This window comes from Notechis scutatus, chromosome 2, assembly GCF_049901735.1.
Source record: "Notechis scutatus isolate UNSWTSFEM ecotype Mainland chromosome 2, rNotScu1.2, whole genome shotgun sequence".
Taxonomy (NCBI): domain Eukaryota; kingdom Metazoa; phylum Chordata; class Lepidosauria; order Squamata; family Elapidae; genus Notechis; species Notechis scutatus.
In genome coordinates this window covers 152,328,502-152,341,887 of record NC_142010.1, presented here as the reverse complement: position 1 = coordinate 152,341,887, position 13,386 = coordinate 152,328,502, and the positions used below count along the sequence as shown (strand labels likewise).

The window sequence follows — 13,386 nt, the reverse complement described above, 5'->3', positions numbered from 1 at the left end:
ATATCCCCGCCTGCCTATCCCTGCAGCTGGTTTTGCAATGGCATCCTGCTAAAGATTTCATGTCAGAAACTGACAAGGATCAAATTAAGACCGTAGCCTTGGACGCTCAAGTTTAATTAAGTATTTTGCTTATTGATGAAAGAAAGCATATGGCTGCCACTCCTGTTTTGTGGCTGTAGCTGCAAACATCCAGAGAACAGATGTCTTCTAAGTAAACAGGCACAAGCTCAGTCTATGCTGTGGATTTGCTGAAAACATTTATACCCTGCTGTTTAGCCTGAGTGACTCCTAGAAAAGCTTACATAAGAGTAGAAACAGTCGATCCCTGCCCTCAGGCTCTCAGTCTAAAAATATATGACACAGAAGGAAAATAAACAGGACACACTCCCTCTTAATAACTCACCATTCCTGTAGTGGCCAGTTGTGATGGGTTTGGGGTGCTCCAGAAGGCCTAGCCCTAGATGATACCTTCAGCTCCAGAGGACGTGGTCTTGTTGCTCTCTTCCCAGGAGATCTTATAAGGCAGGGGTCTCCAACCTTGGCAACTTTAAGACTTGTGGACTTCAACTCCCACAGTTCCTCTGCCAGGAGTTGAAGTCCACAAGTCTTAAAGTTGCCAAGGTTGGAGACCCCTGTTATAAGGGATGTGTGGGGAGGCCTCAGCAACAGAGAGGAGAAATGCAGGCTAGTCTCACGCATCCCAGTGAGACAAAAATGTGGCTTATTGGATGTTGGTTTGGTATATTGCATGAATCCTGCCACTGTGGTTTCAAAACCATAGTTAGGATTACTGTAATCAATCAGAGATTATTCAGCAAACCAGTTAAATAAATTGTATCTTAGCAAAACGTATTTATGCTCAGATTTATGGCCTCATGGTTTTCTGTACCCACACTAAATTCTAAATTGTCTTAAAAGAATCAAGGAAAGTTTCCCCTGGTTTTTTTTTTTTTATGGCCTCACATTTCCTGAATGTTTAGGCTTGGCTGCAGGCCATGTAAAGTTTCAACAGTCTATTTTTTTTACTTCCAAGTGCAGTTGGTGGAATCCAGATATACTTATATAATTTTAAGCATAATATCTACGAAAGGATCAAATGGTTTTTCGTAATTTGGCTCTCTCCAGATATGTGGGATTCTTTTTTTCCCCAAAGAGCCCTGACCATATTGTATGGAAGCAATGGATGTTGCAGTCTAGCTTGTCTAGAGTAGGGATCCCCCAACCCCTGGTCCGTGGACCGGCACCGGTGCCCAGCATGCCAGAAACTGGTCCGTGCAAACAAGCCCCATCCGCGGGATGCAGGCATCACACAAAACCACACCTAATCCTTTGGTCTGTGGAAAAACCTCTCTCCATGGAACCAGTCCCTGGTGCCCAAAAGGTTGGGAGCCACAGGTCTAGAAGGAACCAACTTAGGGAAGACTACAACAGATTCTTCCCAGTTTTACCTGCCCTTCACTGATGTCAGCTGAGGTTGGAAAACTTGGGATGATCATATCATAGCTCCAAATGTTCTCCTGGGACCTAAAAATTAGTTCTTGGACATCTGCCAAATACTTTAATCTGCCAAAAGCAATCCCTGCACTTAAAAAAAAAAAGTACACATTTGGTTTTGATCATTATTCCTTTTGTTTTTAAAAGGACACACACAGAAATTAATTTATAATGTTTTATTTATTTGATATTTTGTTTTAGGTCAACAAAAACTTTACATCAATCAGCAAGATGGTTTTCATAATTTAAAAAAAAGCTTATGAAGGAAAAGCTTGAATGTTTTGCCTTTACATTCTGATGGTTGTATAGGATGTCCAGTCATGTGGTCATACATACACTGAGATAATAAACCTCTGGAATGGGTTTGCTAGGCCTTGCTACCAATTAGTCAGAATTGTCTTGGTTTGATCAGCCCATATTATTTCAGTTTTTTGATGTGCCTTTCTCTAGAGTGTATGCCAAACAAAAAAGAAATGAGAAGTGTACTCTCCAAATGAAGTTTAATTCCACACCTTTGTGTAACTTTTGCAAGATCAGTATATTGAAGGATATACATTTCATAATTTACTTTGTGAGACTTCCTCCTATGTCATTGGTACTAGTTTTGCTTGCCTAAACTTTAGTAATGTCCTGCCTAAGATTTTTGCCATTACCTTGTTCAGATACATCTTTACAGCCTTTTTCCCTTCCTCTATATGTCTTGAGAGATCATTGTTATAATATTCAATATAGTTGTAGAAGTAAGGTGATGTAATGCCTGCAGGCTTTTCATGCTCCTTGTTAAATGTTTTACGGATCCATCTTTTTCACTTATTTGGTGGGGTGGGTACTTTACTACATTATTGGATACCTGTTTGATAGGCTCAATTCAGATATGGTAAACTATATTTTATGGGAAATGTCCCAGGTATTAAGGCCTATTATACACTCAATTTTTTAAAAAGTAAATAGGAAACAGTATGTAGCAAAGCATCAGATCTGATTGCCTTCTGTATTTATAAGAATATTTCTGAATTCTACATTAATTTTACAAAATATAAATTGCCAAATATAAATATATATTTTTTTAAAAAATATAAATTGCCAGATGGCCACAGGGAAAAATAGCCAAAAATTAGCAGAGGTGTGAGGAACATCCTGCAAAGAGAGATTAGAAATAGTTTGGGGAATAACTTTACTAGATCAACATCTGATGACTGGCTATTCTCTCTATGGCAGTGGTCTCCAACCGTGGCCAGTTTAAGCCTGGAGGACTTCAACTCCCAGAATTCTGGAAGTTGAAGCCCTCCAGGCTTAAAGTTGCCAAGGTTGGAGACCCCTGCTCTATGGTACCCCTTAATAAACTGTAAAGCCTTGATTTATTTTATCAATGGTTAGATAAAAAGACATGGTGAAGAAATAGATTAGTAAGCCTCACAATAAAAGTTAAAAGATTGATATAGAATACAATATAAAATATATAACCATTGGATGAATGTATAAGATTAAACCATAATGAAATTTAGAATATCTCGTATAAAATGATGGAAAAATAGTTTAGTCAAATGAATGTTTAATAATTGATATTACATAAGCACAAGCTAGATTGATAAGGTGAGAATTTATATAACTTGTGAGTAATGGTAAAAAAAAAAAGATAGCACAAAAGATTGTAACCAACTGACACACTGTACGTATATAATTGAAAGAGGGTTTTATGTTTTTATGTTTTGTTTGTATGTTTGTTGTAAAAAATAAAAACTTTTTTAAAAAATAAAAAAAATAAACTGCAAAGCCTCAACAGCAGCCATGAATGTGCCCACACCATGCTGTAAAATCTCAGTGTCTGTTGTCTCAGGTTCCACCTATATGAAATGAGTCACAGAGCAAAAGAAATCATTGACAAAGGGTTACATTTGTTTCTTTCAATGGAGAAGGTCAGCATCTCTTGGCCATGAAATGCTTCTTTCATGGTGAATTTATATAAGGCTCTGTCTTTTCTTCTGCTTACAGGACATGTGATTGATGTGGATCATGGGATTGTCTGCGAAAACATCCCCATTATCACGCCCACCGGGGATGTGGTAGTCACCAGCCTCAATATCCGAGTAAGTGGTCAAGGCATTCGTATAGGGCAAACTGAATGTGTAGATCCTGACGAACTACAACACCAAGCAACTTTCCATGACTAATGGAAAGAGAAGCTGGAAATTGTAGTTTGACCACTTCTGAAATCCACGGGAAGGTGGACTGTGAGTAATAGGAGGACGGGGACTGGGATAGCAGCACTGAAGCACTGATGAAAGTTGAGGTGTTATATTTCCGAATCTAACTGCATCAACATGGGAAGCAATTTAAGATTACTTTCATTGAGTAAGGCTGCCAACTTTTGAACTGGCCCTGTGAAGGTATTATTTTAATAGGCTCCAGCTACTCAGGAATTAGTAGGTGCAGTGCTGAAAAGCTTCCCCTCGGAAGTCTGTAAGTCAGCTTGAGATCAAAGGGGCAGATCAAAACCCTTTATTTTCAGGGTTAGTTGATATAGTAGTCCTGTTGGCAAACACGTTAACTCTGCCAGCGTTTTTCTGGCCATTGTCTCTCTGTATATTCCTGGACAAAGTCCTGACATGGAAAAGAGATAAGAGCGCCAGGAGGCAACTGCAGGGCATTCTGTTGGCTAGAATTCAGAGAACAGGAGATCAAACAGCAGCAGCAGAGGAGTACAGAAGGGGAAGGGCTAGGGATTCTCACCTGTTTCAGGGCCAGGTAGGATGGCTTATGTGTTGAGAGGTCATGTGTGTTTTGATGGAACTGATAGATAACCTCTGGTCTTTATAATTTTGCAAGAAGGCTGGGAATGCAACAGGAGCTTGAGACCAGATTGAGAACGAGAGGTAGTGAGCTGATGGGGCTCATAGATTGCTTTTAGAGCACCAAATGGATCAAGTAAGTTGCCTGGACAAATACAATTTCTATTGTAAACGTTGTGCGATATTAGGGTGGGGGGAGCGTGGATCCTGAGAAACATTTAAAGCTGCCAAGAATTGGGGGGGGGGAAATGGGGAGAGGCTATTTATTCCTGTTGTTGTTGTTAGTCACACAGGCTAGATTTGGCAATTTTATCCACCTATCGAGTTTCCCAAGGGCCTGGGATAGGCAGATGTTGTTTGATGGTGTTAGAGGTATCATTGGAGGATGTATGCCATTCCAAGTAAAGCTGCCTTTTGCAGTTATCCAGTGATGGTTTTATCAATGCTAGTGATATTCAAGTGTTGCTCCGGGTGTTTTGGGATATTATTGTTGTTATATTTTTATTCTTCCTTTTTTCATATTTTGCTCTGTGCTTTCCCCTTGCAGGTCGATGAAGGTATGCACCTCCTGATCACTGGCCCAAATGGCTGTGGGAAGAGTTCCCTTTTCCGGATCTTGGGAGGGCTTTGGCCAACTTACAATGGCACCCTCTACAAACCACCTCCTCATCGGATGTTTTATATTCCACAGAGGTACAGTGGCTAGTATGACAGGGGAGGGTGGGGAACTAGAGACCAAACAATAGAGAGGTTGGCCCTCTTGAAATGATTCGGGTTGAGTGAAGAATGGTATACTTATGAACATGAAAACTCTAGATCCCAGAGATTTGAACTTTAGTTGCCCCAAGGTTCCGATCTTTTTTTCATATTGGAGAAAAAGAAGTGGTGTGCTGAAGAATGCCCTAGTTTAAATCTCTGCCCTGTCATGAGATTTCTAGATAACTTCATGGAAACTACTCTTGCAGCATTCTGGAGCTTTCCAGTTTGATTAAGTAGCAGATTTCATCATCCCAGGATGGCTATTGTGCATGCTGGCTGGCGGTGATGAGAACCCAGCTGAAGGCCGCCAAGCTGAGGAAGGTTACCCTCAGCTTCTGCCATCTTCTCCATGGCTTGCTTGCTCGTCTGACACAGTGACACAGCCTCCTTTAAAGAGCTGTCAACACGCTAACGGTGGGGCGTTTCTGCCGCTCTTCAGATGCCAATTGTTTTCTTTACTTGGCATTTCACTGTAGACCATACATGTCTGTGGGCACCCTGAGAGACCAGGTGATTTACCCAGATACGGCCAAGGACATGGGACGGAAAGGACATACCGATTCTGACCTGGAACAGATCCTGGATGTCGTCAACCTCAATTATATTGTTCAGCGTGAAGGAGGTACGCAGCTCCCTGGCATGGATGGAGAAGGTGGCAATCAAACACCTTTGAGTTCTTTTACTGAGGAGAAATGTATCCTGTGCCTCATCTTGCTGTTGGCTAACATGATGCAGCAGACAGGAAATTGGGTAGGTGGAGAAAGTAGACATACAGAAAAAGTAGAGCCTCTTCTTTAATTATTTTTCAATCAGGTTGGGAAGGCGTCAACGATTGGAAGGATGTACTTTCTGGTGGCGAGAAGCAGCGAATGGGGATGGCCCGGATGTTCTATCACAGGTTAGTGCCTCGAACTGCATTTCCATTTGTACTTTATACCAGGGGATGCCAGAAACCACCCCGTGTAAACAAGCGAAGCCCCAAACACGGGATGCAGGCAGCACTTGAAACCATGCCCCTTCTGGTCTGGAGAAAAATCTGTCCCCACGGAACCGGTCCCTGATGCCCAAAAATGTTGAGGATGCTGCTTTATACCACTCCCTGGTGATGCTGGATTAAGTCACACAAAGAGCCTCCAAAAAAATGTCGGCTGGGGAGAAGTGGTCAAGATTAAGATCAGTTGATTTGATCAACCACCACTGTAATCACAGAAGATTCCCAGTACTTAACAATATAGACATAAAAACAAAATAAAACTCTAAACAGCAGCAACCACAATAATAATGATAATAGCTTAATCCAAGCCGGGAGTGGCCACTTGCCTTATTTCCTGAATTGACTTTGAAATAATTTCAACTTACATAGTATTTGGAAAGCAGTTGAGCCTGCCAAAGAACAAGATTGTTCCAGAAGGAAAGTGCCCTTTGGGTCTCTGCTTCCTTCCTTTCCCATGAGGTGGTTACTGGCTTATTATTGTAATTCCAGTAGAAAGACATTATATTGTCTCTTATATTGCAAGAGACAGGAATAAAGAAAGGGGGCAGCACACCACGGGGAATGATGGATGGGGTCCTGGACTAGTGAAACAGGCATTTGGGATCACTGACTTGGGCCCTCCCTTCCTTGTCCCAGGCCAAAGTACGCGCTCCTCGATGAATGCACCAGTGCCGTCAGTATTGATGTGGAAGGCAAGATCTTCCAAGCAGCAAAGGATGCAGGAATAGCATTGCTGTCCATTACGCACCGACCTTCATTGTGGTATGTCTTGTTCTTCACCTGGGATATTATGATGCTTTATACCAGGGGTGTCAAACTTGATTTCATTGAGGGCTGCATCGCCGTTGTGTTTGATCTTGGGAGGGGTGTGGCCAGGAGGCGTGGTCTGATTGACATCACTCGTGTCAGGGCGCCTGTGGTGACCCTAGAACTTTGTCAGTGAAAACCACGGGGAATGACAGATGGGGCGAAAACGGGTTCCCAATCTCCACTTTCAACTGGGACAGCCTCCTACAACCCTCTGCCAGCAAAAATGGAGTGGTCCTCCCAAGCTCCATTTTCACTGGCAGAGAGTTGTAGGAGGCCATTCCAGCCGAAAACAGAGATTGGGAGCCCGTTTTCACTGGCAGAGGCACCATAGGCCAGTCCTTTGCTGTTTCCAGGGAGGCCCTGCGGGCCAGATCTAAGCACCCCATGGGCCGGAGTTTGACACCCCTGCTTTATAACTTTACTCCCTTGCTTTAAAATCTGTGGTTTTTGTTTTTTATTTGAATAGATATATCACACTTGCAGCACATATTCCCAGGGGTTCCTGATTAGTTCCTCCAAAACAACAAGGCCTCTTGTGATATTAATCTCTAAGGTATCACAAGATTCTGTTGTTTTGCATTTACTGTAGCATTGGGTTTCTATGAATTACATTCCATTTCATTGGGATAATAAAAAAGGAATGATAAAAGCAGCCGAAATACAATGAAAATTTGGGGAAGGAAACATCATTAGGAGGTCAAGTGAAATGTAGGCGGTGCAGACGCTGACAGTTACAGTGCCTATAAATAGTGGCTATTCATGAAACTGTTTTGGTTTTGACAGCAGTCATTCCTACTGCCAAGTTAACTGAAACTTACTGATTGGATTCAGAAAACTTACAAAGCCATTCGATGACTCACATCATGTTTCTGCTAAATGAACCCACGCATTGTGGCTTGTAAGATGATCTGTGAATCAAGCTGTATTATAATAAAAATGTTCATATCTATTTAACCCATGAGAAATAGTATTATTTTTCAGTGAAGTTATAAGCAGTCCTTACTTAGCGACTGCCTTATTTAGCAACCACAGCTAGAATAGTGATGAAAAAAATAAGTTTGTGACCAGTTCTCGCATCTACAACTTTCCTGTAAAACAAAGGAAAACTGAAGTGAGATCATAAACACAGTTGAGTTGCCAATCCTGATTGTGGTTGCTAAACAACCACATTTTTTTTGCTTTTGGATTAATACATTGTGTAAACCATCACTTTCAAATTATGATTTATTGTTGTTCTGATCCAGTCACTTAATGGTCTTTAGTAAAACATGAATAAGCAAGTCACGGATGTCATGTATGGAATGAGCTATACAGTATGTTAGAGCCTCAATTCAAACATTCTCTTACAACACTGCATTACACCACAGTTTTTCAAATTATCCATAATTGGACAAATTCATATTTCATGCTAAGCCACTCAGTATATCAGGAGTAAGAACTTGTGACATTCTAAAAATCAGTAAACTACAAAGTTCTTTGCAGGATCCAGTATGTCCTTTCTTCTTTTATAAGTTCTTTCTTCCTTTGCAACTGTCTATAAATGCTAGGAACTATACTATAAAGTAGTGATGGCCTTTTTAAGCTGGAAATCAAGGTTTCAAAACCAGATTCACATAGCATGCTGGGACAAAAGCAAGCAGTGCCGTATTATGCCTTAGCTTGATATGCAGTCCAGTCTCATTCTTTGTTGCTCAACATTCCCTGTGGAATTCTCTGTGTCCTTTGTCTTCATGCAGAGTTGTTGGGAAAGTAAAAAAGCTGGAGAATTCTTACTAGGTCCTTTCCCTGAAATCCAGCCATATATTCCTGCCTGAGAACACACACCTCATCTATTGGTGTGTGTGTGTGTGTGATTGATTTGATTAACAAAGGGAAGGAATTCCGAAAGAATTCCCGTGTTATTACTTTTGCTTTCACTCATCCCTGAGATATGCCTGGCAACCCTCCATGATAGCGCCAGGGGCAGGGATATGATCTTCCAGGAAGCCTGTGCCAACTCAGTGCTTCCCCTGACTGCAAATTCTTTCCTTGTACTACTGTAGAAATCCCTTTTTTTAAATCAAGTCCTCACCTACTCCATAGCCAAAGGATTCTCAGTTGGGCAGGTCAGGAAAGTGGGCCTAGGAGCCTGGAGGCAGAATTTGCCACTGCTTTGGTGGCCAGGAGCTGGTTCCTTTTCCCTAAAGGAGGGACAAGAAAGGAACTTTTTCCACAGGATCTTCTTCCCTAGGAATCCTGGGCCTTTAAGAAGCCTTTGTGCCAGGAAAAGAGGCACTTGCTGAACTCATTTTTGCAGTTCATACTGCAAAAAAGGGGACAGGGGACCTGTGTGCTGAATCTGGCAAGCCTCGAGCCAATCCATTTTCCAAGCCTCATCTTTCCTCTCCCCCACCGGCCCCCAGTTATACTTCCTTTCCCTCCTCCATTTCTCTCTCTCTCTCTCTTTCTGTCATGTCCCTGGCTGCTCTCCCAAGCAGAGAGTCATGTCCTCAGCAGGAAGTTGTGTGGGCAGGAGCACCATGGTTGTCATCCCCGGAGACTGAGAGTGGTTTTGTTTCTGACTCTCCTCCCAGGAGACAGCTTAGTGGAAAAATCCCTCCCCCCCCAAAAAAAACCCCTCCTACACATAGGACATTTGTCTAGAGAGGAATGAAGAACAGCAACCGAGCCAGCGTGGGCGAGGTTGACCTTGAGCAAGGAGAAAGATGGCAGGCTGAATGCAGAAGTTGTATCCCGGAACGGTCTCTCAATAGCCTCCATCCTTCTTTTCAGGAAGTACCATACCCACCTCCTCCAGTTTGACGGGGAGGGTGGCTGGCGGTTTGAGAAGCTGGACCCTGAAGCCCGTTTCTCCCTGCGGGAGGAGAAGCAGCGCCTGGAGCAGCAGCTGGCTGGCGTCCCTGAAATGCAGCAACGTCTCAGCGAACTCTGTCAAATATTGGGTGAAGATGCGCCTTCTACCGTGGGATAGATTGGTGATTTGGGTGCCTTCCAATCTCCCCTGCTGGCTTGGTGAGAAGGATCCTAACTGCGACACGCTCACCTCAGGAGCTGCACAAGATGGCCAGTTTTTGTCCCAGCCACCCAAGAAGCTGTTGAGGATACCCCTGTGGGGGCGGGGCATTATTTATTTCTGGCACCCATTGATTTATTCTTCTGCCTCAGTTTAGGGCTGGAGGAAGAAAGGGGTTGCCCCACACTGCCAATATCTCTGAAGCCAGCCCTTTCAATCCCCACACACATGGTGCCTCAATACCCCTAGATAGTACAAGTTCTTCACTAGTGGGAATTGCACTGCTCCACTGCCAAGTCTTGAGCCTCTTGTACCCATGGACTGTTTGGAGTAACTTCTCAGCTACTGCCACCTCACCAACCCAGAAACTTCAGCTAAATTGATCACAGCCTTTCTTCGCAGAAACGCCACACATATAGCACGAGTGGAAGGAGCTCTTGCCGGCCTCTTTCCTTCTGGCCCCCACAGCTAGGCTGCAACGTTTGGCTCCACTGACAAGTTTCTGGTACCCAAATTGAGGGGTGTCTGCTCCTTCTTTAAACAGCCCCGAAGGAAAGCAGAAAGTTTTAAGAAGGTCACATTCTGTTAGGTTGGTTGTGTTCTATGAAATGCAGATTTTTTTTCCCCAGGCACTTACCCATCGTGTCATTAAGAAACTCTTTGTGATATAGGGCAAGTTGCCTAAGGAGGTCCCGGATCTCTGAGCTCTGACCTTCTGAAGATTTTGTGTCTCTTGTTCTGAGCATGCTCAGATGGTGCCAAGGTTCACCGTCAGTTTAATGATTCAAACTGTGTTGCCGACATCTTTGTAACCTCTAGGATCTCACCACTGCATTCGAAGGATGCTTAGTAAACACAGACGTGGGAAAGTCTTCCTGAAATGGGAAGAAAACCACTGTCTGGGATTTACCTTAAGGTTGTTATCTTGCAAGGTCAGATTTTGCAGTTTAGACTATCAAGCCATTCCCAAAGGTTTATCTACACGCCTTCTGATATGGGGAAGGCCTTCACTTTGGGGAGGAAGTGACCCTTTATTGAGGGTATTTCAATATCACTTGCCAATGGAACTGGGTCCATCAAATTGGAATTTCCTCGAGAGACTCCACCAGAATTTCCTAGAAATATTTATGTTGTAAGCACTCATTTGATTTAGACTTTCTGACGTTCTCATTTTCTATAGACCACGAGAGGCTATGCGGGTTCCCAATGCCTGAAGCAGGATACACGAAGGCATATTTCTTTGCAAACTATAGAGCTTTGCCAATTTATTTGCACTGGAATAAAATCCTAGTCTGTCTTGACTGAGGATAGAGCACATTGTAGCTCCTGTCTCAGCTACTGTGTGCATATTATTTTATCCTGCCACTTTAACTGATAGGATTTGTAGAGGGATTACACTAGATAGGAAAAGAATAATTGGGTCCCATTTTAGGAGACTTACATTGGATTATTCTTACCATTGTTGTGGTATTGTTGGTCTGCCTCCACCCCCACCCCACCCAACAAAAAACCCCAATCCAAAATCAAGAGGTGGTGAGAATACTTACTGTCATGATTTAAAGTACTGATATCAACTTTCTCCCTATGAAACAAAAGACCGACAAACTATTATTAACGTTAGCTCCAAGGCCCACCCAACAGTTCCTTTTAGTGGCAACTTCATTAAACCTGATGCCAATCTTTCAGACTGTCTTGGCCCACAATTCCTTTGTATCCACATTGGGTTGAATCTGCCTGTGCAGAATAATGAGGCATTTCGTGGAGATAAAAAAAAAAACTGGACAGGTTCAGATTTTTGCAAGCTGTTGTATTCTTTAAAAAATTAACTCCCTCGCTTCTCCCTCATAATTAAAACAAAACAAAGAACAGCACAACAAGGGAAAAAAATAACCTTTTCTCCCACACATGCCCCTTGAGGAAATGTTGGATTTCTGTGATTGCTCAAAAGCCTGCAGTTCAAAGTAACACTGCTGATTTCACCACATTCAGCTGAATGAGCGGATGCAACCTTTTAGTTCCGCCTTTCTGTTCTGTAGAAATAAGAAAGTCACAATCCCACAGTTGATGCTTTCTGCGGATCAAAAGAGGGAACTCTTTAACAGTTCCACGCTGCTCTCTACCATCTCCTTTACTCCCACAAGAACTTGTGGTATTTGCTACCAGTGACCCTTCACCGCTTATGACCCCATTGTTATATTTTCCAGCCACAGACCCATCAAGCCCAGCTGTCCCAATCTCAACCAGTATAGTCCAAGCAATTTATAGGGAGGTTTCAGTCTGCATCAAAATACTTGTCTCGTGCCCTCTGGAACAGATCTTTTAATTCAGATTGTACTAAGCCAAAATAGGAGTGGGTTGATTTGTGATGTAGGGCAATATTGTGATTTGTAAAAACAACATGATTCTCGGCTTGACATGAATTCATCCAGCTATCTTAATCAACAAAACATTGTTTTGAATGAGAGTTTAGAATGACGTGTGAAACCTGTCGATTTGATATAAGAGCAGGTAGGATATTGGAGAGAGTTTCCCGATGCTGGGAAGCTTGATGAAGGAAATTCATCATCTTCTTTTCCTTCCTCTCCTTTACTGTATGGTGTAAGTGACTAGTTTTATTTACTGTGTGTCCGCATTTTGTAAAGTAATTTGAAATAGCATCAGATCTATTGTGGGCCATTTTATGAGCCTGGTATGTTCTATCTACTCTTCTAGAAAGCAAACAAGCAAGCAGAACTGTTTTATTGCTTATGGGGAGGGGGAGAGAACAGCAAAAGCCAAAGAGTGTGCCATTGGGATTGAGTGTCTGTCAAATGTAAAAGTCTCACTGCAGCGCATAGCTATTTCCATTTATTCAGCTTTGATGTCAAAATCATGCAAACTATGCAACAAAGATTTTCTTGGTAGTTTTGGACAGGCAGGACTACACACTTTAGTCTTTCTTCTGTCCTCACAGTGCCTTTTATACTGGCAAAGTCAGGTTTATTCAGATGATGTTTAATAAATATGATAAAACACAAAACAATTGTCTGTGTGATTGTGGGTTCATCAGCATATGTCAGAAATGGGAATCAGAAAGTCTTCAAAAGTTTGAAAGAATCCCAGTATTATAGCACATGATCCTGTCCTCATTCACTACAATAGTTATTCCCCTGGAAAGGACCTGTCATAATCTGCAGAGACAATCAAGGTGGACAATTTGCTCTTATCATTACAGTGTAAACATGAAGGTGAGCTCTCACCATGGTTGCCATGGAGGCAACAAGTTCCTGAGGCCTTCCAGAGCTCACTCTCTGGGCCATGGAGTCCCAGAAGGAATTGTTCCAGCAAGCCTTTTCTAATTACTTAATCTATCTGGCACAGGCAAAACTTGATCAACAAGACATCTCTCTTATAAAGCCAAATCTTCCAGGCAGATTTGGGACACTTTTCGGCCACTTTTAGTTCCACCATCTGCTGCTAAGGAATGTTTTGCCTCTCCCCTAATTAATTTCATAATTATTTTATAACCAGAACTGGGGGGAAAAATC

The 13,386-nt window shown here is 42.4% G+C and overlaps 1 protein-coding gene across 1 annotated transcript in view; it reads left to right on the top strand.

Annotated features, from left to right (window-relative positions):
• Window positions 1-12,878, top strand: part of ABCD1 (ATP binding cassette subfamily D member 1) — a 31,277-nt gene extending 18,399 nt beyond the window's left edge. The window contains exons 5-10 of the mRNA XM_026676221.2: window positions 3,487-3,581; window positions 4,831-4,976; window positions 5,519-5,664; window positions 5,856-5,940; window positions 6,673-6,798; window positions 9,619-12,878. Of these exons, the coding sequence (XP_026532006.1) occupies window positions 3,487-3,581; window positions 4,831-4,976; window positions 5,519-5,664; window positions 5,856-5,940; window positions 6,673-6,798; window positions 9,619-9,817 (797 nt within the window). The 3' untranslated portion in view covers window positions 9,818-12,878. The remainder of the gene's footprint in view (window positions 1-3,486; window positions 3,582-4,830; window positions 4,977-5,518; window positions 5,665-5,855; window positions 5,941-6,672; window positions 6,799-9,618) is intronic.
• The last annotated feature ends 508 nt before the right edge of the window (window positions 12,879-13,386 follow it).